Source organism: Podarcis raffonei, chromosome 2 (genome assembly GCF_027172205.1).
Source record: "Podarcis raffonei isolate rPodRaf1 chromosome 2, rPodRaf1.pri, whole genome shotgun sequence".
In the NCBI taxonomy this organism is placed as follows: Eukaryota; Metazoa; Chordata; class Lepidosauria; order Squamata; family Lacertidae; genus Podarcis; species Podarcis raffonei.
Genome location: NC_070603.1, coordinates 115,388,606 through 115,408,830, shown reverse-complemented (window position 1 = coordinate 115,408,830; position 20,225 = coordinate 115,388,606). Strand labels below are relative to the sequence as shown.

At 40.9% G+C, this 20,225-nt stretch overlaps 2 protein-coding genes across 6 annotated transcripts in view; both read left to right on the top strand.

Moving 5' to 3' along the window:
• The window catches only part of LOC128409009 (oocyte zinc finger protein XlCOF6-like), a 49,820-nt gene extending 39,808 nt beyond the window's left edge, over nt 1-10,012 (top strand). For all 5 annotated transcript variants that reach the window (XM_053379161.1, XM_053379160.1, XM_053379156.1 and 2 more), the window contains one exon: nt 6,842-10,012. In XM_053379161.1, the coding sequence (XP_053235136.1) occupies nt 6,868-8,508 (1,641 nt within the window). In that variant the 5' untranslated portion in view covers nt 6,842-6,867 and the 3' untranslated portion in view covers nt 8,509-10,012. The remainder of the gene's footprint in view (nt 1-6,841) is intronic.
• Nucleotides 1-20,225, top strand: part of LOC128409022 (oocyte zinc finger protein XlCOF6-like) — a 46,939-nt gene that overhangs the window by 14,578 nt on the left and 12,136 nt on the right. The window lies entirely within an intron of this gene.

Sequence of the window (20,225 nt, the reverse complement as noted above, 5' to 3'; positions counted from 1 at the left end):
TGTGCCTAAGAAGCCAATTCCACCATAGATTATAAAATAATGCAGTTTATTAAGTGTGAATGGAGTTATTAAGTGTGAATCATGTGTTTTTCTTGCCATTATCTCACCTGCATACCTAAAAGTTTGGAACATAGAGAGGACAGTGGAGAAAGGAGTTAAAATAAGAGAAGGTGCATACTGGGATTGAAATGTGTTCAGTTCCTTTCTTGTCTTTCCTGAAAGTCTTATTAACAGGATTCTCTTTGTTTTTTTAATGATATTTATTAAAATTTCAGAAGAAATTACAAAAGTAATAAGAAAATAGAAAAAAGAAAACAAAAGATACAAAATACAGAGGAAATAAAAACAATTAAAAGTAAATCCATCTTTCCATGTCTTGCCTTTCATTTACTTGTTTCCCTGACCTCCTCACACCTCCCTTTTTTGTATTCCAGTTCGAATACATAATTCAGCAAATCCTTTCCCTCTTTGTTTTTATCTTAATTCTTTATCTTAACATATTATAACTTTATACTTTCATCTATTAACAATCCATTTTTACATACTTCTTTTTAACATTGTTGCTAAAACCGCTTCATTTCATTCCAACATCATTTTAGCATTCATTAATTTTACAATGTTTCTGTAAATAATCTTTAAAATTCTTCCAATCTTCTTCCACCAACTCTTCTCCCTGGTCTCGGATTCTGCCAGTCATTTCCGCCAGTTCCATATAGTCTATTACTTTCATCTGCCATTCTTCCAGGGTGGGTAGATCTTGTGTCTTCCAGTACTTTGCAATGAGTATTCTTGCTGCTGTTGTAGCGTACATAAAAAAAGTTCTATCCTTCTTTAACACCAATTGGCCAACCATGCCCAGGAGAAAGGCCTCTGGTTTCTTCAGAAAGGTATATTTAAATACCTTTTTCATTTCATTATATATCATCTCCCAGAAAGCCTTAATCCTTGGGCACGTCCACCAAAGGTGAAAGAATGTGCCTTCATTATCTTTACATTTCCAACATTTATTATCAGGCAAATGGTAGATTTTTGCAAGCTTGACTGGTGTCATGTACCACCTGTATATCATTTTCATAATATTCTCTCTTAAGGCATTACATGCCTTAAACTTCATACCTGTGGTCCACAACTGTTCCCAGTCAGCAAACATAATGTTATGTCCAACATCTTGTGCCCATTTAGTCATAGCAGATTTAACCGTTTCATCCTGAGTATTCCATTTCAACAGCAAGTTATACATTCTTGATAGTATCTTAGTTTTGGGATCTAACAGTTCTGTTTCCAATTTTGATTTTTCCACCTGGAAGCCAATTTTTTTGTCCAAATTGTAAGCCTCCCTTATTTGATAGTAATGAAGCCAGTCTCGCACTCTATTTTTTAATTTCTCAAAACTCTGCAATTTCAATTTATCTCCTTCATGTTCCAAAATCTCCCAATATTTCGGCCATTTGGCCTCCATATTGAGCTTTTTCTGAGCCTTCGCTTCCATCGGTGATAACCACCTTGGGGTTTTGTTTTCAAGTAAATCTTTATATCTTATCCAGACATTAAACAATGCTTTCCTGACAATATGGTTTTTAAATGCTTTGTGTGCTTTAACCTTGTCATACCACAGATATGCATGCCACCCAAAAACATTATTAAAGCCTTCTAAGTCCAAAATGTCTGTGTTCTCAAGAAGCAGCCATTCTTTCAGCCAGCAAAATGCTGCTGATTCATAATAGAGTTTAAGGTCTGGCAGGACAAATCCACCTCTTTCCTTTACATCGGTTAGTATTTTAAATTTTATTCTGGGCTTCTTGCCCTGCCAGACAAATCTAGAAATGTCTCTCTGCCACTTCTTGAAACAGTCCATTTTGTCCAAAATTTGCAATGATTGAAACAAAAATAACATTATTGGCAATACATTCATCTTTATAACAGCAATTCGACCTAACAAGGAAAGCTTCAGATTTGACCATATTTCTAGATCCTTTTTCACTTCTGACCAACATTTCTCATAATTATCTTTAAATAAATTTAAGTTCTTAGCGGTCATATTAACCCCCAGGTATTTTACTTTCTTAACCAGTGTTAAACCTGTCTCCTTCTGAAACCTCTCTTTCTCAATCGGTGTTAAATTTTTCTCGAGAACCTTAGTTTTTAACTTATTCAACTTAAATCCTGCCACTTGACCAGATTCTTGAATCAGTTCCAATACTCTTTTAGTACTAGATTCTGGCTCCTGTAGTGTCAGTACTAAGTCATCTGCGAAAGCTTTCAATTTGTACTGTTTGGCTCCGACCTGTATACCTTTAATCAGATGGTCCCTTCTGATCATATTTAGCAAAACCTCCAGGACCGAAATAAAGAGCAGTGGGGAAATTGGGCAGCCTTGTCGTGTCCCTTTCTCTATCTTAAATTCCTCTGTCACCACATTGTTAACAATTAGTTTGGCCTTTTGTTCTGAATAAATTGCACCTATACCATTTTCAAAGCCATGACCAACCCCCATCCCCTGAAGATTTTTCTTCATAAAACTCCAAGAGATATTATCAAAAGCTTTCTCCGCATCTACAAATATTAAGACTGCTTTAGTATTAATATTCACTTGCAGTTTTTCCAAAATGTTAATTATATTTCTCGTGTTATCAGACAAGTGTCTGCCCGGGAGAAAGCCAGCTTGGTCTTTATGTATCTCCTCCACTAATACTTTTTTTAGTCTTTTAGCCAAAATATCTGCAAAAATTTTGTAATCCACGTTAAGCAGGGATATAGGGCGGTAGTTCTTAAGTTGTGTCTTTTCAGACTCAGTTTTCGGTATAAGTGTAATGTAGGCTTCCTTCCACGACTCTGGCGCTTTTCCCCCCTCCAAAATTTCATTACAAACCTCCTTTAGTGGTTGAATTATCCAACCTTTCAAAGATCTATAGTATTTTGAGGTTAAACCATCCGGCCCTGGAGATTTGCCCAACTGCATATTCTGGATGGCACCTTCTACCTCCTGTTCTGTTATTTTATAGTTCAACATTGACTTGTTTTCTTGAGAGATTTTTTGTAATCCATTTGTTTTTAAGAATTGGTCTATATCAATCTCTTTCTGTGGCCCTTGTGCATATAACTGTTTAAAGTACCTCTGGAAACATTTTCTAATTTCCACTGGATTCTGTATATTCTTTCCTTCCACTTCCAAATTAGTAATGGTGTTAAGTTTTTGTCTTTTTTTCATTTGCCAAGCTAACAGTTTCCCACATTTATTAGCCGATTCAAATGTCCTTTGTCTCATCTGTTTAATTTTCCATTCTATTTCCTGATTCATCATTTTCATATATTGGACTTGGTATAACTTTATTTCTCTCAGAATCTCTTGTGACTTTGGTTTGGCTCTCAGTTTCTTCTCACCCTCTTTTATTTTCTCCAAAATTTTATCTTTTTTCTCATTTTGAGTTCTCTTCTTTATTGCATTCTGTTGAATTAGAAACCCCCTCATAACCGCTTTGCTTGCGTCCCAGATTACTCTTTTTTCAATGGTAGTGTTCATATTTATCTCGAAATAGTCTCTCAAGGTCTTTTGGGCCTTCTTGGTAACCTCTTCGTCTCTAAACAAGGTGTCATTCATCCTCCATCTGAAGGAACCAGTTGGTGTTAGTTTCATCTCCATTTTCACAGCATTATGGTCGGAGCAAGTTTTAGGGCAGATTTCCACTTTTCGAATCTTAGGAGCCAGTCCTCAAGTTATCCAAATTTGGTCAATTCTCGTCCATGTCATTTTGGCTTCAGAGAAGAAAGTTCCCTCTCTACCCAAGGGATTCTTTGTTCTCCAAATGTCAATTAAGTCCATATTGTCAGTCATCTCAAAAAAGGTTTTTGGTAGTCTGCCATCCTTAGTGACTACCTGTCTCTGTGCCTTGTCCATATTTGTAGATACCACTCCATTCATATCTCCCATCATGATAATGTTGTAATCCATATAGTGCAGCAATGTCTCATGCAACTTTTTAAAAAATTCAGATTTCCCCTCATTTGGTGCATAAACTCCTACTATCAAAAATTTCTCTCCTTGTGTTTGAATTTCAATTGCCACGAATCTTCCTTGGTCATCTTTAAAAATAAATTTCGGTGATAGGCACTCTTTTGCATAAATCACTACTCCTCTTTTTTTAACCTTATCTGATGAAATAAACTCTTGACCCAATCTTTTATTGATCACTACTTTCCTATGTAGCCTTATCACATGTGTTTCCTGTAGACAAATCAAGTCCAATTGTTCCTTTTTCAATAAATGAAAGACTTTTTTCCTCGTCTCCGGGGAGTTAAAACCATTAATATTCCAACTTAATAGTTGCAGAGCCATGGCGTGGTTACTTTACTTTTCCTCCAACTGCACCCAGTAATTGTTCTTGTTCTGTCGGTGGTATCACTTTCTCTGAGTTGTCCAATCCAAAAGATAGTGATGCTATGTCTAGTATTCCTGGTTTTAATGCTCTTGGCTCTTCTTCGGATTCTTTCTGCAGATCTTCTCCGTAATCTTTCAAAAATCTTTCTTTATCATCCACTGATCTTATTTTTAACTTTCTTCCTTTGAAGGTAAAAGATAGGCCTTGGGGGAATTCCCACCTGAAAACAATTCTATTACTTCTCAACAGGGTCACCAGATCTCCGTAGTTAGACCTAAGATCCAGAAGGTATTTCGGAATGTCTTTAAATATCTCCACTCTTGATTGATGTATTTCTAAGGTCTTCTGAAAATGCAGACTCAATATTTTGTCTCTCTCCTCTTTTGTTCGGAGGGTAATCAAACAGTCTCTCACTCTGTTCTTTCTCCCCCCTCTTCCAAGCCTGAAAGCACTTACTATCTTGATATCTTGCTTATCTGACTCTAGGTTCCAAAAGTCTGCAAATTCCTGCATAAGAAAGTCACTTAGGTTATCTTTCTCAAGTACAGGTACAGCCCTGATCCTTAAATTTGTCTGTCTTTCCTTCAGTTCAATCATGGACAACATCGACCTGTGGTCCTCAAGTTGCCTACATATCGGTGGTATCTTTTCCTCTACGGCCAGTGCCTTTTCCTTTGCTTCTTCAGCTGTCTTTCGGGTCAAAGTAGATTCCTGCAGCAATTTCTCAATAGATTCTGTGTTAGAGTTCACCTTCTGTCCCAACAAAAATTTTTTTTTCCTTCCAGTAGCACCTTAAAGACCAACTAAGTTAGTTCTTGGTATGAGCTTTTGTGTGCATGCACACTACTTCAGAAGTATCTGAAGTGTATCTTCAAGTGTATCTGAAGAAGTGTGCATGCACACGAAAGCTCATACCAAGAACTAACTTAGTTGGTCTTTAAGGTGCTACTGGAAGGAAAAAATTTTTTTTGTTTTGACTATGGCAGACCAACACGGCTACCTTTCTGTAACTTCTGTCCCAAGTTATTGATGCTTGTAGTGTTTTGGTCAATTATAGTTGTTGCCTCAGCTACTTGTTTGCTTAATTTTTCCAAAGATTCATTGATCTTATCTACTGCCAAAGCTAAAACATCTTCAGATGCCATTCCTTTTGACCCAACTTGAACAGATGCTGCCCCTGGTGGTGCAGAAGGGCCAGATGCTGATGCTCTTCGCTGCTGCCGAATTTTACCAGATCTTGTTGTTTTTTCCTGAAGCGAGTCTGCCATAACACTTTATCTGAAGCTCAAGGTCAATCCCACGGCCGGAGTTTGTTTTGCTGTGGAAAATTCCCCTGGCCGGTTTAAAGTGGAAAATTCCCTGGCCAGTTGTAACAATTTCAAAGTTCCTCTAGGGGGACATAGTAACAGTCAATACTTGTTGCATTAAAATAACTTTTCCAAGTCCCCTATTTAACAAAATAAGCAACAGTTTCAATTTCAGTTAATTTACAGTTCCTTAAAGTCTGGAGAAACCAGTCAGAATCAAAGTATCTCTCTTGCAGAATTAACTGTCAAAAGGTTACATTATCCATAAACAGCGTGATTCACAGAACGGCAATCTTATTGTCCCTTGACAGCCCGTTCCCAGGCATTAAGCGGTGGTCTTTGTTTCTTTTCCTCTCTTTTTGCAGGCAAAAATACTTTTCCCTCTTCCCTCCCCTCTCCTGCAACTCAGGGAGGGAGATCTCTTGTATTGATGTTAGGATTTAAGTCCTTTTAAAGCGATTTTCCAGGTCTTTGCTTTGATCTGTTTACAAGAAACGGAAGGCGGACTTCCTGTTTAAGCCTTTCGTTTCAGTGCCAAATTAGTGCTTTTTCTTCCCTTGTTTTCAAATCTTTAAGTTTAACCTACTCACAGGTAGTTGTTTTGATAGCCAAATTGTCACAGGAAAAAAGTCAGCGCTCTCTGGCAACAGCTGTGCGGCTTCACTCCACGGAAGAAGCAATTGACTCAGCACCGCGCCTCTCACCACGTTTCGCTCCGGAGCCGGGTTCCTTTGCAAATTGGGGGGGCGCTGAAGGTGCCGGCCAAGTCTCACGATCACAGGCTTCCCCCGCCTGTGGTTTTTTGAAGGGTCCCCGCTTCGCCGTAGTGGCAAGACCCGATTTCCGTGGAGCTAACTCCCTCAAAGAGGGAATCCGCCATTGCCGATGGCGCCGACCCCGGAAGTCTAAGAAGCCAATTCCACCACGGATTATAAAATAATGCAGTTTATTAAGTGTGAATGGAGTGATCATGTGTTTTTCTTGCCATTATCTCACCTGCATTCCTAAAAGTTTGGAACATAGAGAGGAAAGTGGAGAAGGGAGACAGTGTTAAAATAAGAGAAGGTGCATACTGGGACTGAAATGTGTTCAGTTCCTTTCTTGTCTTTCTTGAAAGTCTTAACAGGATTCTCTTCCCCCTCCCCCACTCCCAAACAGGTGAGGAAGATGATGGCCAGAATTCTATGGAGCCATCTGTGAATTCATTGGGGAGATCAAAGAAACAGTTTAAATGCATGGAATGTGGGATGTGCTTTAGTCACAGTGGAAGACTGAGGACACATCAACGAATTCACATAGAGGAGAAACCATTTAAATGTACTGACTATCAAAAGAGATTCAGGGACAATGGAACACTTAGAAAACATCAACGAACTCACACAGGGGATAAACCATTTGAATGTATTGAATGTGGAAAGTGCTTCAGTCGAAATGGAAAGCTTAGAAGACATCAACGAACTCACACGGGGGAGAAACCATTTGAATGTATTGAATGTGGAAAGAGCTTCAGTCGAAATGGAACACTTAGAATACACCAACGAACTCACACAGGGGAGACACCATTTAAATGTATGGAATGTGGAAAGTGCTTCAGTCAAAATGGAACACTTAGAATACACCAACGAACTCACACAGGGGAGAAACCATTTAAATGTATAGAATGTGGAAAGAGCTTCAGTCAAAATGGAAACCTTAGAAAACACCAACAAACTCACACGGGGGAGAAACCATTTAAATGTATTGAATGTGGAAAGAGCTTCAGTCGAAATGGAACACTTAGAATACACCAACAAACTCACACAGGGGAGAAACCATTTAAATGTATAGAATGTGGAAAGAGCTTCAGTCGAAATGGAAACCTTAGAATACACCAACAAACTCACACGGGGGAGAAACCATTTAAATGTATTGAATGTGGAAAGAGCTTCAGTCGAAATGGAACACTTAGAATACACCAACAAACTCACACAGGGGAGAAACCATTTAAATGTATTGAATGTGGAAATAGCTTCAGTAGAAGTGAACACCTTAGAATACACCAACGAACTCACACGGGGGAGAAACCATTTAAATGTATTGAATGTGGAAAGAGCTTCAGTGGAAGTGGAGACCTTAGAAAACATCAACGAACTCACACGGGGGATACTCCATTTAAATGTATTGAATGTGGAAAGTGCTTCAGTCAAAATGGAACACTTAGATTACACCAACGAACTCACACAGGGGAGAAACCATTTAAATGTATTGAATGTGGAAATAGCTTCAGTAGAAGTGAAAACCTTAGAAGACATCAACGAACTCACACGGGGGAGAAACCATTTGAATGTATTGAATGTGGAAAGAGCTTCAATGATAGTGGAAACCTTAGACAACATCAACAAACTCACATGGGGGAGAAACCATTTAAATGTATGGAATGTGGAAAGTGCTTCAGTCAAAATGGAACACTTAGAATACACCAACGAACTCACACAGGGGAGAAACCATTTAAATGTATTGAATGTGGAAATAGCTTCAGTAGAAGTGAAAACCTTAGAATACACCAACGAACTCACACGGGGGAGAAACCATTTGAATGTATTGAATGTGGAAAGAGCTTCAGTGGAAGTGGAAACCTTAGAAAACATCAACGAACTCACAAGGGGGAAAACCATTTGAATGTATTGAATGTGGAAAGAGCTTTAGTCAATATGTACACCTTAGAAAACACGAAGGAACTCACACGGCGGAGAAACCATTTAAATGTATTGAATGTGGAAATAGCTTCAGTAGAAGTGAACACCTTAGAATACACCAACGAACTCACACGGGGAGAAACCATTTAAATGTATTGAATGTGGAAAGTGCTTCAGTCAAAATGGAACACTTAGATTACACCAACGAACTCACACGGCGGAGAAACCATTTAAATGTATTGAATGTGGAAATAGCTTCAGTAGAAGTGAACACCTTAGAATACACCAACGAACTCACACGGGGAGAAACCATTTAAATGTATTGAATGTGGAAAGTGCTTCAGTCAAAATGGAACACTTAGATTACACCAACGAACTCACACGGGGGAGAAACCATTTAAATGTATTGAATGTGGAAAGTGCTTCAGTGGAAGTGGAAACCTTAGAAAACATCAACGAACTCACAAGGGGGAGAAACCATTTAAATGTATAGAATGTGGAAAGAGCTTCAGTGGAAGTGGAAACCTTAGAAAACATCAACGAACTCACAAGGGGGAAAACCATTTGAATGTATTGAATGTGGAAAGAGCTTTAGTCAATATGTACACCTTAGAAAACACGAAGGAACTCACACGGCGGAGAAACCATTTAAATGTATTGAATGTGGAAATAGCTTCAGTAGAAGTGAACACCTTAGAATACACCAACGAACTCACACGGGGAGAAACCATTTAAATGTATTGAATGTGGAAAGTGCTTCAGTCAAAATGGAACACTTAGATTACACCAACGAACTCACATGGGGGAGAAACCATTTAAATGTATTGAATGTGGAAAGAGCTTCATTAAAAGTGAAGCACTTAGAATACACCAACGAACTCACACGGGGGGGGAACCATTTGAACGTATTGAATGTGGAAAAAGCTTCAGTCAAAATGGACACCTTAGGAAACATCAACGAACTCACACGGGAAAAACCATTTAAATGTACTGAATATGGAAAGTGCTTCCATCCATATAGACACCTTATAAGACACCAACTATCACATGGGGAAGAAACCATTTTAATGTATGGCATGTGGAAGGAGATTCAGCTACAGTAGAGCACTTAGAATACACCAACTAACTCATACAGGGGAGAAACCATTGGAACGTATTGAATGTGGGAAGAGCTTCAGCAGGGAGGATAAACTTACATTACCCTGGCCAACTCCCACAGGGGAGAAGCTTAAGTCAAGATGGAACCTTAGTAAACATCCGCTGACTCACATGGGGAAAACCAGATTTATGAAACGTGGAAAGAGCTTCAGAGGGAGTGAAGACCTTACTATCCATAAGAAAATTCACACAGGCAGGAAACCATATAAATGTATGGAGTTTTCCACTCAGGTTTTACCAGATTTCCTGGGAAGTGAAGATTACTGTCAAGTCTCTGGATGTACAGAAAAGAATTTGGCAGTGTTTGTTTTCAATAATAATAATAGCAACAGCAACAATAATAACAACAATAATATAATTTATACCACACCCATCTGGCTCGATTTTCCCCGCGGCACAGCCACTCTTGGTGGCTTCCAACAAAACACTGAAATACAATAGTCCTTCAGATATTAAAAGCTTCCCTAAACAGGGCAGCCTTCAGATGTCTTTTAAAGTCTGGTGGCTGTTTTTGTTGGGATACTGCCAGGGAGATAAAGTCCATCATGACTCCACGTCGTCTCCGGATGTCCATCGATCTCCCGTAGACACGCAGTATCAGCAATTAGTGCCACAAAGCCTCAGAAATAGTATTCCACATTCTTAGGCTGGTGCACACTCTATCAGCAGAATTCACACAGCGAAAGATGCACAGCAGGAGAGCATTTTTCCAAGTTTATTCAGCGGTGATCAGAACAAAGAAAAACATGACTGCCTGCTTGCGTGTTCAGGCAAAGAGAGAAACGAAAGCAAAGACACAACAGAAACATCCTGTGAACAGGAAATACGCAGACTCTGTGACTCACAAAGCCTGCTCCCTTTTAAGGTGGAACGGAAATATCCTAACAGTTTTTTCCTTTGACATCTGGTGGGAGGATATTCCACAGGGGGGGGCACCACTACCGAGAAGGCCTTCTGCCTGGTTCCCTGTAACTTCACTTCTCACAGTGAGGCAGCCGCCAGAAGGCTCTTGGTACTGGACCTCCATGTCCAGGCAGAACGATGGGGGTGGAGACTCTACTTCAGGTATACTGGATCGAGGCCGTTTAGCGCTTTAAAGGTCAGCACCAACACTTTGATTTGTGCTCAGAAATGCAATGGGAGCCTATCTTGGTTTTTCAATACCAGTGTTATGTGGTCTTGGCGGCTGCAGCCCGTCACCAGTCTACCTGCTGCATTCTGGATTAGTTGCAGTTTCCGGGCCACTTACAAAGGTAGCCCCACGTAGAGCGCATTGCAGTAGTCGAAACAGGAGATAACTGGAGCATACACTACTCTGGCAAGGCAGTCTGAGGGCAGATAGGGTCTTAGCCTGCGTACCAGATTGAGCTGGTAAACAGCTGCCCTGGACACAGAATTGACCTGCGCTTCCATTGACAGCTGCAAATCCAAAATGACCGCCAGGCTGTGCACCTGGTCCTTTAGGGGCACAGTTACCCCATTCAGGACCAGGGAGTTCTCCACACCTGCCTGCCTCCTGTCTCCCAAAAACAGGACATCTACCTTGTCAGCATTAAACTTTAATATGTTAGCTGCCATCCATCCTCCAACCGCCTCCAGACACTCACACAGGACCTTCATCATCTTCACTGGTTCTGATTTGAAAGAGAAGTAAAGCTGGGTATCCGCATACTGATGAACATCTAGCCCAAACCCCCTGATCTCTCCCAGCGGCTTCATGTAGAAATCTGAAAAGCATGGGGAGAGGACGGAACCCTGAGGCACCCCACAAGTGAGAGCTCAGGGGTCTGAACACTCAACCCCCAACACCACTTTCTGAACACGGCCCAGTGTATAACAGTTCCTCCAGCTCCCAGCCCCTCTAGTTGGTCCAGAAGGATGTTATGGCCAATGGTGTCAAAAGCCTCTGAAAGATCCAGCAGATCTAGGAAATAGCTCTCACCTTTGTCCCTAGCCCGCCGGAAATTATTGTGTCCAGGTCAGTTTCAGTCCCATGATGAGGCCTGAATCCCAACTGGAATGGATCCAAATGGTCCACATATTCCAGGCGTCCCTGGACTTGTTCAACAACCACCCACTCATTCACCTTGCCAAAGAATGGAAGATTTGAGACTGGGCGATAGTTGGCCGTATTGGCTGGGTCTAAAGATATTTTTTTTAAGAAGCAGTTTAATACAGTGGTGCCTCGGGTTACATACGCTTCAGGTTACAGACTTCGCTAACCCAGAAATATTACCTCGGGTTAAGAACTTTGCTTCAGGATGAGAACAGAAATTGTACAGCGGCAGCAGGAGGCCCGATTAGCTAAAGTGGTGCTTCAGGTGAAGAACAGTTTCACATTAAGAACAGATCTCCAGAACGAATTAAGTTCTTAACCAGAGGTACCACTGTAACTGCCTCTTTCAGTGTGTCTGGGAAGGCTCCCTCACAGAGAGAAGCATTCACCACCCCACGGAGCCCATCGCCCAGCCCTTCCCGGCTAGATTTTATGAGCCAGGATGGGCAAGGATCAAGGAGACAGGTGGTTGGTTTCACTCATCTAAGCAGCCTGTCCACATCCTCGGACATAACAGATTGGAATTGATCCCACGCAACTTTACTAGACAGGACTCTAGCACTCACCAGCCCCCGCCCTGCCCCCACAGGGGAGTCTACCTCTCTTAATCTGAGTGACTTTATTTGCAAAAAACTTTGCAAAATCATTGCAGGAGATCATGTGGCCTGTACCGGGCGCCATTGGAGAGATGGTTCCATTAAATTGCAAACCACCTGAAAGAGTCTCCTGCTGCTGTTTTCTGCAGATGCAATAGAGGGGGTGAAGAAGGTTTTCTTCACCTTCACTATCGCCATTTGGTAGGCTCAACGTTGAGCTCTAACCCGTGTCCGGTCAGATTCAGAATGAGGTTTCTGCCACTGGCGCTCTAGCCGTCTCGTTGCCCTCAGATCCTTGGAAAACCATGGGGCTGTCCGGTCTCCATGCAATCGGAGTGGGCTTTTTGGAGCCAGATACTCAATAGCCCTGGTTAACTCCACATTCCAACAGGCCACCAAGGAATCAGCTGAAAGGCCATCAACATGGGATAAAACATCCCCTGCCACTCTCTGGAAACCATTTGGATCCATTAAGTGGCGGTGGCGGACCATCCAAATCGAACCCACCTCCCTGCAGAGGGGAAGGGTTGTGGAGAAGTCCAGTTGCACCAGGAAGTGATCTGAACATGGCACTTATTTAGTTTTGCTTTTACTTGGTGTCAGATCACCAACATCCATAGAGGAGAAAAACCAGGTCTAAGGCATTTCTGCGACTATAAGTTGGGCCAAACTTATTTAGGGACAGCCCATGGAGGCCATGTTTTCCACAAAGTCCCAATCGGCCCCTTGTAAGGTTGTGTCGGCGTGAATGTTAAAATCCCCCAGGACAACCAAATTAGGTGTCTCCAGGAGAACATCTGCCACGACCTGAAGCAGCTTGGGCAGGGAATCCTTGGTGCAGCAGGGTGGTCGGTACACCAAAAGGAATCCTGTACTGGCCCTATTGTCCAACTTCAAGAACATGCACACAGAGAACTGGGTCTTCCCAATAGGACTCCTGGTGGAAATTAATGACTTCCTACAAATCACTGCAAATCACACCCCTCCCCTGCCCACATGACTTGGGTTGCTGTGCGTAAGAGAAACCTGGTGGACAAGCAGTGGCAAGGACAGGTCCACCTGCTTCATCCCACCAGGTCTCTGTTAAACATGCCAGGTCAAGTTCTCCATCCACGATCAAGTCATGGATGGCAGTGGTCTTATGAATCATTGACCTGGCATTCCATAGCAGCACCTTCGGGTCATGTGGGTCTCCCTTGCTGATTCCAGTATCCATCCAAATGACACCAGACCCGGAGGCAGGGATAGTCCTCAAACTAAAATGGGGGGCCATGCTATTTGGTGACCCTCTTTTTTTCTTTTTAAATTTATACTTCTACATCACACAAACAAGCATTGAATAAATCGAAGAAACAATAGAAAACAGAAGAAAATGCAAAAACAAAATTACAAGGATCTAAACATAATATGCAATCAAAAATATAGAACATTACATTCTATCCAAAAAAGGAAAAAGAACGAAAAACACCAAAAAAGAAAAAGAAAGGGGGGGAATGACTTCTAACTAACTCCATGTGGCTCTTTATTCTTCATATCACTGGTTGTCTGTAATGATTAATTTTTTGGAGAATTATTCTAATTACCTGTGAGATTTTTATTCTAAACTAAGCCAAGTATGAATCTGGAAATCGGTTCTCTTCGTATAATTTATAAAGACTTCCCACTCTCCTTATTTTCTCATTAGAATAACTTCTTATTAAACCTGTAAGTCTGGCCAATTCAAGATATCCTGACAATTTAAGAACTCTTTCTTCTTTTGTTGGTGTTATGTTACTTTTCCAATTTTTAGCCATTACTATCCTGGCCGCCGTTACTGCATACAAAAATATTCTTTTGGTTTCTTTTGGGATGTCTGTTGTTAATAGGCCCCAAAAAACATTTCTGTTTTTTGGGGAAAAGTATGTCTTAACATTTTATTTAATTCTTCATTAATGGTATCTCAAAATTATTTAATTTTAGGGCACGTCCACCACATATGGAAGAAATTCTCTTCTTTAAGTTTGCACCTCCAACACTTTCCACTGGTGTTTTGGTACATTTTAGCCAATTTCGAGGGTTTAAGATACCATCTGTACATCATTTTTTAAAAAAATTATTTTATTGTATAACATGCTGTAAATCTTATGTCTCTTTTCCATAAGTTTTCCCATTTTTCTAAATCAATTGAATGGCCGATATCTTGTGCCCATTTGACCATGACATCTTTAAACTCTTTGTCTCTTAAGTGCCAATTTAATAATAGTTTATACATTTTGGATAGATTTTTATCATTTATAATCAATTTTTTGTCTATTTCGGATAATTTTGTATCAAATCCATTTACATTCTTGTCTTCCTCAAAAATTGCATTTAATTGCTGGTATTGAAACCAGCCTATTCCTGTATGTCTTATTGTTTCATATTTTTTCATTTGTAATCTATTATTTACTTCCTCTAAAAGATCTTTATACGTCAACCAATTTGAATCCATATTTTTTCTTTTTACTGCCTCTGCCTCTATTGGTGACAACCACCATAGGGTTTTTGGTTCTAATAATTTTTTGTTCCTTTCCCAAACTTCATATAAGGCTTTCCTAATAATGTGATTTAGGAATCCCTTGTGGATTTTTGCTTTATTATAACCCAGGTAGCCGTGCCACCCCACTATATTATCCCAGCCCTCAATATCCAATAATTTAGTATTCTTCAAGATCATCCATTCCTTGAGCTAGACCAGGCAGGCAACTTCTTCTTTTTTTAAAAAAATAATTTTTATTAACAGGCCAATCACATCACATTATCCAAATCACATTAGTTTCAAATTATACAGCCAAATTTTAAATTTTGTTGGGGGTACCCATACATCAAGCTCCGCATGAGTCCAAAACTACGAACGAGTCCAAACATCACTTATATTACTGCTTTAATTAGACAGTTCTATCCAGTTCAATCTAGATAGTCCTTTATTACTTTCTTTCTCTTCTTGTTGTTATCGTATATTCCTTTCTTTGCGATCTCTGATAATTTTCTCAAGCAGATTGAAAACAGGCATGCTTTGTGTGGGTTTTGTACTGTCCAAAGATCATATCACTCAGGGACACCCTCTGTTCAGCGCTTGCATAAAAAAAAACTTTCGAATAATCCTGATTCTCCTCCCCCTGTCCTTCTTTCTCCAGCAAGCCTGTCTTGGCGAGACGCCATTTTTTAACTGCTTCATGAAAATTTTCCTCTTTCTCACCGTTCACCAATCCTCTCTCCTGTTATAATCCATCCCACACAGTTCTTGAATTCCTGCTTGTGATTAATAAAAACGCAACGATCTTATTTCTATCTGGGGTGAAGAGCTATTAATATCACATCGTGCAAAGAAAAAAAAAGTTTTTTCCTCCACCCCCCCCCTTCATTCCAAACATACAGTCTCCTAGTGGTGATTCATCAGAAGATTTACTTATCCATCCATCCCTCCCGGTCACAGAGATCCATTAATCAGCAGTCTTATCTCTTGAACATTACTTGATATATGTGCTTCAGCTTCATTCCAATCCTATGTTTCCAATTATAATTCCAAGCTGAAGCTAACCAGCACACGCTAATTAGAATCGGCGTCAGGAAGATCTGACTTTACTGAGGGCTCGTGCCAAGTGTTCGGCACACCTGGCAAGGCAGCGCCCCCGTCTTCTGGGGGAGTAGGAAGACTGCATACTTCCCATAGTAGCCCCTTAATTACCTTGTATGGGTCAGAGAGATGTTATTGTCGGCCATCTTCCAACGCGCCACCTGGTGGCCCCCAGGCAGGCAACGTCATAGTAGATCCTAAAATCTGGCATTCCAAACCCTCCTTTGTTTTTGGTTACTGTTAATAGTTTAAATTTAATTCTGGTTTTTTTTGCCCTGCCAAATGTATTTTGCCAAATACCTGTACCATTTTTTAAAACAATTTAAGCCATTAAGAACCAGAATTGATTGAAAAAGGAACTGCATTTTTGGTAAAACTACCATCTTGATTGTAGAAATTTTTGCCACAACGTGAGTTTTAATTTACTCCAGATTTCTAAGTCTTTCTTAATATCGTTCCATACCTTAATATAAATGTCTTTCTATAAATTAATGTTTTTTATGGTTATCCAAATTCCTAAATACTTTGCTCTGTTAGTAATTTTAAGTCCTGTTTCTATTTCTAACTTTACTTTTTCTTGTATATCTAATTTTTTTACCAGGAGTTTTGTTTTTTCTTTATTAATTTTGAATCGTGAAAATTGTCCAAACGCCTTTCTTTTTCCTTTCCTTTCCTTTCCTTTTATTATAATATGTTTTATTGATTTTCTTTCTTACAACAAATATCCATCACCATCACTAAATCTTCCTATATCTCATCATAGTCTTTCAATTTTAACTTTCCTTCTTGTTCTATTAGTAATTCTCTGTATGTTGGCCGTATTCCTTTCATTGTTGACATGTTAAGTGATAGTGCTTCAATGGGTTCCAATAATTCTTTGTATTTTCCCCATACCTTTATTAAAAACTTATTATAGTATTGTGGAGTCCTTGTGTACTTTTGTTTTCCCATACCACAAATATGCATGCCAACCAAATATGCTGTCATGTTCTTCCAGTTCTATTGCCTCTCCTTTCTCCAATTTAATCCAATCCTGAATCCGAGTCAGACAAGCTGCTTCATAGTAAATTTTGAGGTCTGGAAGGGAAAAGCCTCCCCTTTCTTTTAAGTCTGAGTTTTGTATTTTATTCTTGCCCTTGTTTTTCCCAATATTACTACAATACTCTAGAGCAGGCTTTTTCAACCTGTGGGCCCCCAGATGTTGCTGACCTACAACTCCTGTCACCCCTAGCTAGCAAGGCCAGAGCTCAGGGATGATGGGAGTTGTAGTCCAACAACCTCTGGGGACCCACAGGTTGAGAACCGCTGCTCTAGAGGGTTTTCTGTTGTAAATATTAGATTGTCTGAAAAGGCTCTGACCTTATAGGCCCTTTGTCCAGCTTTAATTCCTTCTATTCTAGGGTCTTCTCTTACTGCTTTCAAATACACTTCCAGAAGTGTGATAAAGAGGAGAGGAGAAAGAGGGCAGCCCTGTCTTGTTCCCTTAGAGATATTAAAAGCTTCTGATGTTTCACCATTTATAATTAGTCTGACCTTTTGGAATTATAAATCGCTTTTATACCACTGCATATTTTCTCACCCAAACTCATCATTTCCAAAGTTTTCTGCATGAATGCCCCTGAAGCATGATCCAATGCTTTCTCCGCATCCACCAAGATCAGAGCAGCCTTTATATCTGGTCTCATTTCTAGGTATTCTGTTGTATCTACTACCAAACTTACCATATTTTTCGCCTTATAGGACGCACTTTTTCCCCTCCAAAAATGAAGGGGAAATCTGGGTGCGTCCTATGGGGTGAATGCAGGCTTTAGGAAGACATCCGCAGCTCCGGGAGCGCTGAAGGCAGAGCGCCAGGCGCTTCGGGAACACATCCGCAGCCTAGGCAGCCCTGAGGGAGTTCCCGCAGGGCTCCCTACGCTGCGGATAGCAGCCTGCCACCCGGCACGAGGGGCGCACTGAAGCAGAGCGCCCCGCCCGCCAGGCAGACATCGGCCAGCCCCACAAACTCGGGGGACAGCGGGGAGGCGCAGTGCCGCCATCCCGCTGTTCCCCGACCTGGTTTTGGGGGGGAAATAAAGGGAATAAATTTCCCTTTATTTCCCCCCAAAAAACTAGGTGCATCCTATGGGACAGAGCATCCTATAGGATGAAAAATACGGTACGTTGCTGTAAATTTGTCTTCCCCGTTGGAAGCCTGACAGATCTTTCTTTATTAATCTTGCCAGGATTTTTTTCAATTTATTGGCTAAAATTTTTGCAAATAATTTATAATCTGAATTTAGAAGTGAGACTGGTCTATAATTTTTAATTTACTCTAAATTGGATCCATATTTCAGTTCTATGTAATTAGGGCCTCTTGCCATGATTCTGGCACTTGTCCTCCTTCTAAAAGTTTGTTCATTATTTTTTCTAACACCGGTAATATGGTCTCTTCCAATTTTTTGTACTTCATTATAGAAATACCATCTGGACCAGGGACTTTACCATTCTTAGAAGTCACAGTTCCTTCTTTTATTTCATTAATATTAATAGGGGCATTTAAGTATTTCTATTCTTTCTCTTATTTTTGCCAGTCTATTGTTTATAAAAAAAAAATCCTATTTTTTCGTCAAGTTCTTCCAGCTCATTTCCATTTCTGTTGTTGTTTTGCAGCAGATTTAGTTAATGTGAAAGCACAAAACAACCACAAATAATCTTGAGGCAGGTTACACATTTATTCCAGTTCAGTCTTTGGTTATTGACATTTCTATCCCACAACCCTATCCACCTAGCAGACTGCCTCTCTCCGCTGCCCCTACAAGCCCATCAGTAAAATTTTATGCAGAGACACTGGGGATTGTTCCATGACAGTTGTCACTTGTTGACAATGCAGAAGGAGGCCACCTTGGTGCACCCAGAAGATACCAGGTGTTGGTTGTAGTTACGTCTATACAAAGTGCATAGCCTTTGACCCTCCATAGAGAAATGGGGAGGAATGAGGAGCCTGAATAGCTGACTAGAAGGAAAGGTACCCTGGTAAGCTTCTGTCGATTCTTGAGGGGGCTTTGTATCATTTAACTTCAAAATGTGGAAAATGTTTGTGGGGCCTTCTCCTCCCCCTGTTGCTGCTGCTGAGTGGGGCCCTGGATATCTGCCCCAAACGTTTTCCTTGATGGTAGCAGGATGGGAGAAGTCAAGTGCCCAGAATCAAAAAGGAAAAGTATTTTCTGCATCTTTTCTTGAACAAAATGGGTATGTCTGAAACCTCAGACAAAGTCCATGTTGACAGTATCAAAACTGCTATTCATAACCCAGTTAATATATTTATTACTGCTGATATAAAGAGTCTATCCTTCAGAGAAATACAATATAATTCTGTCCCAAACAAACACTTTAACCAGATAAACTTGCCTTCTTGGAGGTGGGGCAAGATGCTGAGGGAATCTATTCTATCTGGGGGGGAGCTCAATGCACCCAGAAGATTCCAGTTGTGGGTTGTAGTTGCATCTATACAAAGTGCACAGCCTTTGCCCCTTCATAAAGAAAGAAATGGGGGGCCTATTTTCATTCAGTCTCCAGTGTGTCCATGGGTGGGTGTGTTTTAGGTTTCCTTTCCCCCCTTCCTTGCAGTCCTGACAAAATCCAAACCTCCATGCCAATGCTTTCAGCCCCAGAAGAGGAGCTCCCCTTGGTGTCAAGGGAGGGGGCGGTCCAAGGGAGCATCTGGAGCCCTGCCATTCCTTCTGGCGCTGGTCCCTTCCCTTCCTCTCTCTGCCATCCCAGGGCCACTCTTGACTCCCCAGCAGGAGACTGGATCTGTCTGTAATGGTGAGATGTCCTGGCTGGTTGAAGGACCACTTCCTGTTTCCTGGAGCTCCATCCTTCTTTCTCATGCCAGGTGGAGTCATGAAGCAGGTGAAGACTGAGCACACCTAAGGGCAACATGGGGGAGGGGATTCTGCTTAACCTTTCCACCTCTGCTCCTTTTCTGGATCAAAATCCCCAGCTAATCTGTCTAGCTCCTCCTGCTGCTGCTGCTGCTGCCTGTCACTGTTCCTGTGTCTCTGGAGTGTTTCTTTGAGGAGAATACAGGACACTGCAAAAGACATTGTGTGTAATGAGTGTGCAATAAGGTAGACAGAGGCTGAGCCCTCCCTGTAATGCAAACAGGGAGATTTCTGTCCAGGAGATTTCTGTATCAAAAATTCTTTGCTGAGGTGGAAGTGGGGACTAAGTGTTATGTATTGAAGTTCTCACCCTGGCCACCAGGGGTATTGTGTATATAGTTTTCACTCGGGTCCACGTCAGTCAATTTAGTCGGGAAACCCTGGGTTGTTGTTGTTACAGTGTTGTCAGCCGGCTGCCTATAAAACCAGGCCGGCTGAGCTGTTTGCTGTTCAGTTCAGTTCCAGCTTACTATAAAGAACCACTTGGAGGAATCTCTGTGGCGTCTGCTATGTCCACCCACAATTTAATACTAAGT